The sequence below is a fragment of the Pteropus medius genome, unplaced genomic scaffold (genome assembly GCF_902729225.1).
Source record: "Pteropus medius unplaced genomic scaffold, Ma_sr-lr_union100, whole genome shotgun sequence".
In the NCBI taxonomy this organism is placed as follows: domain Eukaryota; kingdom Metazoa; phylum Chordata; class Mammalia; order Chiroptera; family Pteropodidae; genus Pteropus; species Pteropus medius.
Window position 1 is genome coordinate 3,335,644 of NW_024355008.1, and position 12,000 is coordinate 3,347,643.

The 12,000-nt window shown below is 35.1% G+C and overlaps 1 protein-coding gene across 8 annotated transcripts in view; it reads left to right on the forward strand.

The window, feature by feature from the left end:
• ZPLD1 (zona pellucida like domain containing 1) overlaps nucleotides 1-12,000 on the forward strand; it is a 220,317-nt gene that overhangs the window by 187,708 nt on the left and 20,609 nt on the right. For 7 of the 8 annotated variants that reach the window (XM_039856842.1, XM_039856837.1, XM_039856835.1 and 4 more), the window contains 2 exons: nucleotides 7,790-8,010; nucleotides 10,767-10,948. In XM_039856842.1, coding sequence (XP_039712776.1) covers nucleotides 7,790-8,010; nucleotides 10,767-10,948 — 403 coding nt within the window. The remainder of the gene's footprint in view (nucleotides 1-7,789; nucleotides 8,011-10,766; nucleotides 10,949-12,000) is intronic. The other variant, XM_039856843.1, reaches the window with a different exon arrangement.

Below are 12,000 nucleotides of genomic sequence, written 5' to 3' on the forward strand. Positions count from 1 at the left end.
ACCCAGACTCACAGAAAAAAAGATCAGATATGTGGTTACCAGAGGTGGGAGTTGGGAGTGTGAGAATTAAATGAAAGTGATTAAAATGAAAGTGATTAACAGTTGTATGGTAAATAAGGACTGGAGATGTAATGTACAACATGAGGGTTATAGTTAATACTGCTATATGGTATATTTGAAAATTTCTGAGAGTAAGTCCTAAATGTTCTAATCACAAGGAAAAAATATTTTTTATATCTATATGAGATGATGGATGTTAAATAAACTTATTGTGTTAATCATAATATACATAAGTCAAGTCATTATGCTACATATCTTGAACTTCTACAGTGTGAATTATCAATTATATCTCAATAAAACTGGAAGAAAAAAATGTTGTGTAAATGGCAATCACAATGGAAATTACCACATTAAAGAATCTAAAAAATCATATGGTAGGAAAATTTGTTTAGCCTTTTCAAGACCTGTGTGACTATCTCGTTTTCCAGTAATATTTATTAACATTTCAATGAACACTAGTGTTCCACAGGAAATAAAATAGAGAATCACCTATTTAATTGATAGAATTCATGGGTGGGTCAAGTAAAATGAACTGTCTAATCTTGTGTTAGGCTTTGCTTAGCCATTGCATTGTTCTGTGCCTAAAGACAAAGTCAGTGAATAATGAAATAATTATCCCAGGGAATATATCTTGGCCTTCTGTGTAGATAGGAAAAGCTAATTCTCCTGCCTTCCTATGTAGTAGTCATGTTTCAGTCTTTCGAGTTGTGAAGAGGATGCCTGCTTTCTGTTTTGCACCTGCGACTGCAATTACTACACCAGATGAGGCAGAAGAACTGATTCAGGCAGTGATTGCTGATCACATCTTGATTAATTGACAGTGATAAGTGCAGTGAAGAGAAGAACAATTAGCAAGTTCAGTGTGACTGAGTAAGTCAGTCCCTACCTAGCTTCTTTATTTTAATAGCCAAGTTCTTTATTGTATGAATTTTTCACTTCCTCTGCTTGTGAAAATAAAACCCATATGCTTTTTCCTTCCTGAAAAAGATGACCAAACTCTTCTGGTTTGGAGAAGCAAGTGTGAATATGTCTGCAAAGTTTGCCTCAGATTGCATATAAATTTCTTGCATTTGCCTATGGGAAACAGATGTGGAAAACTAAGGTAGCAAGAAACCCATTCAATATAGAGAGGAAACTTCAATTTCTAATCCACTTTAAATTCTTTGTCAGCTGCTGGTATTTTGTGTAACTGATGTATCAGTGCCCCTTTTGGACTTCTTGCTCTTTTAGCAACAAAACCTCATTATGTAAAAACTTAAGAGGAAAATAACTTTAAAAAATTAGTTAAAGCATTGTATATAGCATTTGTTCTCTAAGCAATTTTGTTTATGTGGTACCAAATATTACTCTCTTTTTACAGAGCTAGAGATGGAAATTATATATAAATTACTCTTATAATCTGCTAAAATGATATAAATTAGTTTTGTAATATCTATTGGAGTCCAGGAAGTAAATTATTTCAGGTGAGATTTCTATAGCATTACAAAGCAATGCACTCTTCAGCATACAGAAAAGGCTCTTCCTATTAGAGTAAAGAAATTTTGGTTCATGGTCAATTTGAAGGCATAAACCAGCCCCTGGATACAGGTGCAATCATAGTCATAGCAACCTGCATTGAACTGCACAGAGCCTCCATCTGCTCATTTTATATATCCCCTCCCCTAGTTTCACAGCATGGCCAAGGCATAGTTACCATTTGAGGTGGACTGTCCTTCTTCTGTTATTAAATTGCTATGGTTTGTGGAAGGGAGTAGAAGTGGAGATAGGGGAAGACAAATACATTGCTACCTGAGCACTAAAATAGATTTATTTGGATTTATTAAGGGGAAATAATTTTTAAAATTTATATTAAGAATGAGGCAAGATAATTAGTCTTCAAGACTAATGTATTTACAAAGGTTAAATACCTAAACAAATAACAAAAATCCATTATATTCATATTATTTAATGGGTTGAATTTTCTCAATTGGAAGTCAGAAAATATTTGATATTAAAGATTTTTATGTTCATCTAAAACTATGAAAACAGAAATCAGCGTAGGTAGTTGGCAGAGTACAAAAAGGAAATACGAGTTCTGGATGAACAGTCAAGATGAACCCCTATTAATTGTGCACATATTTTCTTTGTCTGTGAATCTTGGCACTTGATACTAAAAAGTTAGAAACCATGAATGCTGTTTGTGTGAGAATTGAATTAAGTATATTTTAATAAACATTTGCTGAGTATTTCTTAGGCACTCTGGAAAAACCCAGAGCTTTCGATGAGTTCATAATTTAGTGGAAAAGTAAATATACACTTCCAGATATAATGTAAGCAATATAGTGAATTCACAGTCTAAGTGATGTGGGATAGAGCACAAAAGAATGATTATATTCCATTGCAGAAACGTGGGAAAGTCTCATTAAAAGGCAACTCAGCTATTATTTTTCTGTTCTCAGCCTATTTCTGTTCTTACCTGAATGTTCTCATGGGTATTTTATCTATTATTATTGTTTTTTATTGATATGTTGAGTATTTGGTGATTCGAATGTATATATTTTACTCTTTTCTGTTCTTCCAATATTAGACTCATATTTCTAACTATGTGCTGTACATTTCTATTTGAATGTCCCATATGTACCTCATCCTCTCAAAAACTGAGCTGGTCATCTTTTTCCTTCTTGTATTCCTTATTTCAGGGAATGATGCACTCAGTCACTAAAGCTAGAAACTGAAATATCAGTTTGACATCCCTTTCTCTTCATGCCAATGTGTGATTGATTTCTTATAATATTTAGCCAGTTGGAACTATTTTATTTCTCCCCAACAATCCCTTCCAAACACCTCTGCCCTACCAAGACATGGTAGTATATAATATGCTATACAAACTTCTATCGTATCATTATCAGGCTACATTGTAATTATCTGCTTTTCTTATCTCCTCTCCTCAATCATAAGCTTTTTGAAGTTAAGGAGTCTTGCTAATGTCTTTATCTTCAAGTCTAGCACAGAGACTGGCATATAATATGTATATAACATGCTTTTTTTGGATACTTTGTTGACATAAAGTGGCGGGTAGTTTAGATCTTGAAAATAGAATCAGGAGCCGCTAGTTTATGTAAAACTGATAGCACCAATCTTGTTTTTTCAATTCCTGTTCTTTTGTACCCCACAGACATTTTTTTTTTATATTATACACTGACCCCAAGAATTGCTTTTCCAAAATATTTTTAAAAACTTTTTTAGATCAATCGTGAAGAAACGTTTTGAGCCACTGCACTATAGTGCTGAGTACAAGCTAACACCCACGGGGCGTTGCCATGTTTGTTTGTTTGCAAAATATGTGTATGCAAATTACTTGAATAATTGCATTGATCCATGCCCTTATTATTCCAGATAATGGAAAAAATGTTAAAATAAATACTCTGACACTAGTGAAAGAAAATGTAGGTCTCAAACAACACTATTGATGTAAGATGAAAATTAGTTTCCAGGAGCAAGGAATCTTTAGCCTCATTTAAATGCCATTGTATTTAAGCCAGGTGAGTATGAAACCATTAAGGAAAAGAACAGTTAGATATTCTTATTAGATATGTGAATAATGTGCTGCAAATATATTGTCAGTAAGTATGGCTAAAAGGAAAAGTGTAATTAGGTTTTCTAGGAATGGAAGTAGAGTGGTATTTTTATTTACATATACAGAATCCATTGGATCCATCCCTTCTTCACTCTCATTTATATGCAACCATATTCTATGAACCCCAAATGAGAACACATTTTTATACATAGTGAGATAGATGGTTGACAGGGTGACAGGATATTTAAAATTTGCATAATTTCAGAAAATCTGAGACAAATTTATTGTCCAATTGGTGAGAGGAGTTCAGGAGGTTTCTTTATTTTAACCTGAATTCTATTGAATAATATATTTTTAAAATTTCTATGAAAAGCTTAGCTTGGTTAAAATATCAGAGGAAAGATCTCCATTTTAGTAACATAGACTCTTTAAGAGGCCTGCCATTTTAAACATGTAGTATCTTTAAACACAAAACACTAAAAACCAAAAATTTAATTTTGTTTTGTTGTTTTCATTGATTTTTTTGTTTTGTTTTGTTTTCAGCTTTTACTCATTAGGCTATTTAATACTCGAGTATTGTCCACAGGGATGTTACAATTCAGGGCCAGTGACTGGACAATAAGAAGGCTCAAAAAATTTAGTTGTTGAGAGCAACTGTTATTCTCTGAAAAAAAATTCTCTGCTTTTGACAGAAATTGCTCATTGGCAACTTGACGTAACATCATTCCTCCCACAGAGCCTCATAAATGGAAAAATTGTGCTGAATAGATGTCGTTAGTATCTACAACCAGGAAAAAATGTGTTCTTTGGAAGGGACAGTGAAAAGTCTTTAGAAAACTGGGTTAGGATGGATTTGAACAGATCTCTTTTGCTACACTGAAAAAAAGCCTTTAGTTTGTTGTCATATTTCCAAGTGGGATCAGCTTGTAGCAAATTAAGTTCCCCTGCAGGGATTACAAGTCTTCAGCTATAAAGCAGACAAAAAGAGAGAGCTCTACGTCTGGACAAAGTAAACACTGCTATTTGTTAAGCTATTGTAAGCATCAATTAATTCCTCTCCAACAGAGGTGAAGAAACTAGTCTCTAGTTTGTTTAAGCTGAGAAAAATGGTGCTTCTTTTTTGTAACATATTTAATGATATATATTAACTTTGATAGATTTATGATATGCCAAATAATACAATGATACTTGTTTTCTATTTCACTGGGCATAAAGAGAGCTCTAATAGCTGAGAATTTGATTTGATATTAAAGGAGATATTTTGTTACTTTTCAGAGACCACTTTGTAAGAAAAGATTTCCTGTGATCTTGCCCGTGTGCTTGACACTTGGTTTCATTCCCTGACATTCCTCCTCTGTATTTTAAATTCTAATAAAAACCAAACTGTTCAACTCCCAACCAGCCTGAGTGTATTTGTCACCTACATTGTTATTCACATTGCCCCCTCTGTGGGTATAAATTTTCCACTCCATCTAGCTAACTCCTACCAATACTTCTGAAACTCAGCTCAATGCCATCTTCTCCAGGAAGCTTTTCCTAACCAGCTGGTCTGGGTAAGGTTTGCTTTCTATGCCATCGCATAGTATTCTGCCCAATCTTTTTGATAACACGGGCCATGTCTGTCTCCTCTTATGGACTGTGATCTACATGAGAACAAGGACCACTACTTTGTAAATCCTCAAGCAGTTTATTGCTCCAATACTTTATATGATTAATTAATTAAATACTCACTGAGTACATTGATGACTATCATAGCTTCTTGCTTTGGAGGACTTTCAGTTTAATGAGAAGACAATTATACAAATACATATATGATTCTAAGGCAATATAGCAGCATATAACAATGGCATAATTTAGACTGAAAATCAGGGAAATCTTTGAGAACAGGACAATGAAATCTGAGACCTGAAGGAAGAGAAGATGTTATTCGAAGGCAGGTGTCAGAGGACCAGGTTCAAGTTTTAGACTTTTGGCCTGAGTGAAATGAGTAGCCATTGAAGATCTGAGCAAAGAGGTGACATGATTGGATGCATGTATTAATAGCTGTACTAATTAGAGGGGTTTAAGAACGGAAATAAAGGAACCAGGTGGGGAGTTAGTATAATATTTCAGGCAAAAAGATAATGGTGGCATGGACCAATGAATAGCATGAAGATAGAGAAAAACCAGTAGATTCATGATGCATTTTGAAGTTGGTAGGCACCCAATAAACACTTGTTAAGATGAACTCTATTATTTAGTTAAGAGCATCATTTAAAAGTCATGATTGCATTGAAACAGTTAATGTTGCTGAAGGCTAATAGCGATATTCTCCCAAATGTGAGTGATATTAATTTTTTTTATGTTGGTAAAATGTGCTTCATAATGAGTTCATTTTATTTTTTCTACTTACAAGGGGAATATTGCTTGAAGTTTTCTATAATAACTAGCCCAATACTACCTTTCAGTTTTCTAATGAGTTTAAAATCATAACCAAACATAGAAATTTCCATATTGGCTTATTCACATCCTCAAAATATGATTCACTTTGCCAGCAACAAACAAACAAACACAGTGTAAAAATGAATATTCCAAAGAAATATGCTATTGAACATTCTACCCTTATATTAGAACTGTTAAGCAAATTAATTCTACGCCAAAAAAATCCTAACTGATATTTGCATTTACTTAGGTGAACAAACCATTATTTACCAAAAATATTTATTATCTTGCTTGTTTTTCTTTTTTTGAACAATCAAGCATTTCTCCAGATAGACTACTTAGGTTTTGTTTGTGTGTGTCCACAGTTTGGACACCTGATTAATGTTTCGGATTCTTCATCAAAGTGGTAAAATAGAGTGTTACCACTTAATTTCCTGCGGCTATCATAACAAAGTGCCGCTAAAAAGGTTATATTGAAACAACAGAAATTTATGGTCTCACAATTTCAGAAGCCAGAAGTCTAAAATCAAGGCGTCAGCAGAGCCATGCTTCCTCTGAGACTGGGAGGAATCCTTCTTTGCCTCTTCGTAGCTTCCAGTGGTGGTTTGCTGGCAATCTCTGGTATTCATTGGCTTATAGATACTTCACTCCAATTCACTATCTTCACATGGCATTATTTTCATGAGGACACCGGTAATGTTTGATTAGATACCCACCCGACTCCAGTGTGACCTTATCTAAACTAATTACATTTGCAATAACCCTATTTCCAAATAAGGCCACATTCTGAGGTATTGGGGGTTAGGACTGCAATGTAATTATTATTCCTGGTGTGAGGAACACAATTCAACTTATAACAGTTACCAAAACCAATAAAGTAAAAGTTTCTGTCACTGGGGAATTACCTAGCAGCCAATCTTTCCATTTTCTATGTATATTTTCTTCATTACATGTAGAAAAACCACTAAATAGAGACATGGAAAGCTTGTGTATGTGTATGTTTATGTACATGTACTCACTTCTACAGATCTAGAATAGAACTCATCAGGGATAACTTACAGAGTCAGGAAAACTGTGCAAATCATGTTTTACATTTCCATACCTAGTTCATTCCTTTTATTGAGGCATAGTGATTGGCAAAATTTTCTTAGAGCAAGTCATGCATTTTTGTTTGTAATATCTGCACTATTTTTCATTTTTTTTTCTCTAGTGTGATTTAGTATAGGTAGAATAAAATAAAGTTTTGATGGATGACTTTTGTCTCTACATCCTGGATAAGATAGGTTAAAAAAAATACCAAAGCGCTTAACAGTCTTGGTTTAGGATGAATTTTAACTGTTTCTTCCTTACGCTTGGGAAAATGCATCATTTGTAGTGAGCCTCACTACTCCAGACAGGAAATCTGAATAATTCAGTTACTTTTGTTCTGAATTTCCTCAGCAATCTGATTTTTCCCCACTCAATTCTCTAATCATTTGACAATACTTGACTGACATTTAATGCCCTTCTACTGTATACCAGGCACAAGGAAACAGAGATGAAATGTAATCTCTACACTCACAGATCTCCCCATAGACAACTTTTCTGGCTACTTTTCTTCATACCTTCACATTGGATTGTGGTGTATTCAAATATAGAAATGAGTTAAACAGACTGAGGGGGTGAATGAATACAACAGGGGATGTTAAAGTTATTTTTGTGTCCTCTACTGTGCTTTTGCGATTTATGTTTATTTGTATATTTTTATTTCAGCTGAAAGAGACATCAGTGTCTACTGTGGGGTACAGGCCATTACAATGAAGATTAATTTTTGCACAGTACTTTTCTCCGGTTATTCTGAAACAGATCTGGCTCTGAACGGAAGGCATGGAGATTCCCACTGCAGGGGTTTCATCAATAACAACACCTTTCCCGCAGTGGTCATTTTCATCATCAATCTCAGCACCTTGGAGGGCTGTGGCAACAACTTAGTGGTGAGATTCATGTGAAATAGTGTGCTAGGTTTGGAGTCATAACTAAAAAAGAAAACTCTCCATTTTATGAAATAATCAAAAGCCCAATCTATCTTTCAAGAAAAAAATTCCCATAAAACTGAACAAATCACTTTCCTTTGCCTGCTTGAGGCTTCTGCTCCCAAACATACAATTTTATTTTCCAAAAATGGTTCTTTTTACCGTAGCTGGGCAGTTAAGGGGCCTGAGATGGGCTGTGCGACTCTAAGCGACATTATTTTGTGTGAATGACATTGATGGATATTTCTCCACAATTTGTCATTAGCAATGTTCCTCATACTTTTTATAGAAGAAGCTTATCATAAAAAGAATGGTTTGTTCCAGTGAGTTTGGAAATGAATGACTTGGCCTATTGCTTCCTAGTGACCTCATTCAGAAAGGAAGACGAAATATAGAATGTGTAACTTAGCATCCTCTAGGTTTCATGTTTACTACTGAAAAATTTACAATGCTTTGTAAAAGAAGGCTGTCAGCATTTCCAGTGTGAAATTCTTCATTGTGTAGGACTCTCCTTTGAATTTCAAAATGTTTATCATTGCCAGTCTTACCCAGGAAACCCCAGTAGCACATTCTCCCTAGTTATTGAGAATATTAAAATACCAATTCAAATATTTTCACCGTGAATGAAAACTGCTAGTCTATGGTATTCATTTACTTATTCATGAATTGAACACCAAAAATAGAATTGAATAAAGAATTGACTCTCCTGGGAATTAAAATTAATTGAAGTAAAAATATTGTGACTTGGGGGATGTGACACTGAAATTTATTTAGTATTATTTTTCATTGTGCTTGTTTAAATATAATCTTATTGCTAAATTCTAGCAAAGATAAAAAGGAGATACAATGAGCATGATCACTTAGCCTGAGGGAGAAAGGCTTTTCCTTTTCATAAACTGTTGTTTGGGATCAAGAGGGAAAGACTTGATTATTCTGAGGGTAGAGATTTTAAGACGTGATAGAAGATGGGGGACAGGAAAAAGAGATCGTTTTGAATCTTCTCCTTTACCTTTTCCAAGAGGACAGTTGGAGTATTGTGCCCATGACCATTTCCAAGCCTGCAGCTTGAGTATTGTTGGCTCTTTACTAAAAACATTTATCCGTCTCTCTGAACTGTGTGCCGGGAGGTTATAAAGTGAGCCTAAGGGAGTGTGACTCAGTTTGATTATTACATGTCTCTGTTTCCTTGAGTAGAGAGGGAGCCAGTGTGGAGAGCAGCATCATTTCCTCTCCTCTCATCACACCCCAAAGCCTTTCCTTCATAGTGCTTTCTTCTCTGGATTTAAGTCTTGCCTTGCTGCCTAGAAAACAATTTAGGAGAAATGTCCGGCAAAGAATCTGTGTGAGTGTGTGAGTGTGTGTGTGTGAGTGAGTGTGTGTGTGTGTGTGTGTGTGTTTTACAGACAGAATTGGTATATTTAGCTAGCCAGTCAGGCAAGAAGTGAGAGGAAGGGAAGATTTCTTTATTTTTCAGTTTTCTTTAGATGTCGCCAGCTTTGGAGTCTGTTCCAAGGACATTCCTACATCGGAAAAATTAAGTAGACTACTAAATAACTGGATTAGAATAAAAATGTTTTCATTTATAATAATTCTGTCTCGGTTCATGAATTAGCTAGATAATTGCCTCAGTTTTGCCCATATGCTCCTAGGTTTATGCATGAAGTTTATTCTGTCGTTGAAAATTAAGTATTACAGGTCTCCATAATATCTGCTAAAAATATTTATTGAGTGTCATGGTATTTGACATTATAAGAGAAATTGTATTTCTCTATGGTATTATGAAGATCAAGAACAATATCGATTATTCCTAAAATGCTAGTTCTTAAATTTTAGTGGGATCGGAGAACCTGTGAAAGCTCCTCAGAAAAAACACACACAGACAATACTTTTTTTCATAACTTCTGGGAGTTTATGATGCCCCTGAATCCCATGTATGAACTACTGCCCTGGACAGGGATGAGAATCTTCATGCACCACAGAGGAAGACCCTGAGAAGATCTACTCTCAGGAAAATTGTGACTTTAACTTATTTTCCAAGATTTGTCTTGGGGCCCCAAGATACTGACCTCACTGTGCTATGCTGAAGATGTGAAGGCGAAAGGAGGTCTGATCATGTCTGATCGTGATTATTCCAAGTCAGGAGGCTGCTCATGCTCTGTGACTACTGCTGTGATGGAAATAGGGAAAATAACAGGGCAGGGGGATGTTGAGAGAAGTTTCCTGGGAAAGATAAGATTCGGAGAGGAGTAGGCTATGTCAGGGTGAAGTGGAGAAAAGAGGAGGCAGAAGGAGCATGCGCAAAGGCCTGAGCAAAAAGGCTTTGGGGCTGGAGCATTATTAACTAAGAGAGGGAGCCTGGAGATACAAAGCTAAATTGGAAAACAAGATCAGATTAACAGGGGACTTTTAAACCATGCCACAGAATTTGGATTTATCATGGACATTTTCAAATTACTTGTTACAGTGCTCTGAACATATAATCTCTTTCCTTTTTAATTTATGAAATGTAAATAAAGTGTCTTTGATAAATACAGTTTCATTTAGTTGAGACACATAGAATCACTTAAAGGTAGTATGAGGTGTGTATAATCTTGAAATAATGACATGTTATAGTTGAAACAGACCATAGGAATGATCTAATGTTTTATTTTGCATATAAAATGCCTAGATTTACATATAGCTATTTAATCATTGAACTTAATCTACTATTTTAACAGGTATCCACAGTTCCTGGAGTCAGTGCTTATGGAAACACAACTTCAGTACAAATAGGAAATATTTCAGGATATGTTGATACTCCTGACCCACCAACAATCATCAGCTATTTACCTGGGCTTCTTTACAAATTTAGTTGTAGTTATCCATTGGAATACCTGGTTAATAATACCCAGCTTGCTTCGTAAGTTCATATTTTATTCTTGCTGTCTCATATTGTCTTATGTTTGAGTCATTTCTTATCCGTAAGGGACTTATAAAGATTTATAAGGATTTACTTAGCAGGATTTATTGAGAGTAGCCAAACTCAATTAATGGAAACCCTTTTAAAAGTATCTATTTATCTATCTATCTATCTATCTATCTATCTATCTATCTATCTATCTATCATCTATCTATCATCTATCATCTCTCTGTCATCTATCTAACATGTTAAGAACCATATCAACAACTCAAGAGATAGATGTTATATGTATTTTATATACTTGTTATAGATTATATATAGTTTTCCTCCAAAATTAAAACTGGCTAAAACTAATCAGGCGTCTGCCTTGGGTTCTCTCTGCTCCCTTTAGAATAGTCCAAAAACCCAAGAACTCTGAGTGTTTTTACAGTCCAGAAGGGCTTATTAAATTTCCAGAATGTAGAACATTCAGTCCTGCTTGGTTTCAGTCTCTGCCATATGCTCCCTTTGAAGTTTGCTGCCTCAGAGTCTGGGGTCTCAGTGCCTTCTGCTGAGGTGTCATCTGCACAGGTGCTGATGATTTCCAAAGAAAGGTGGCATCACCCAGAACCTAAGAGCTCCAGACATGGACTAAGGTCATAGCCTTTGTTTATAGTCATGTATTCATTCATTATTCCAAAGCACATACTCCAGGACAGGATTACAGCCACATTACAGCATAGTCACCTGGATTAGTCAAAGATTTTTGAAGAAATGGGGTGATTGGATGAAAACATCCCCTTTCTAATTTTAGGGTTTGCTATCACAAAAGTGTAGTTATTGTTTAATCTTAGTCACAAAGAAAGGTAAAGGCCATATTTTGCTTCAGATGAAAAATATTCATAGCTGGTTTTAATGGTGCAGTGATGATCAACACCTTGGTCAAAAGCAGGATTTTAATGTAGAAAACAAGAAAAAATATCCTAGAGTCTAAAGGATACAGGTGTAGAGGAAAGCAGATCATTAGGGTGTCACAGTCTCTCACTCTGCCTGCCCCCTCCTACACTAAACAC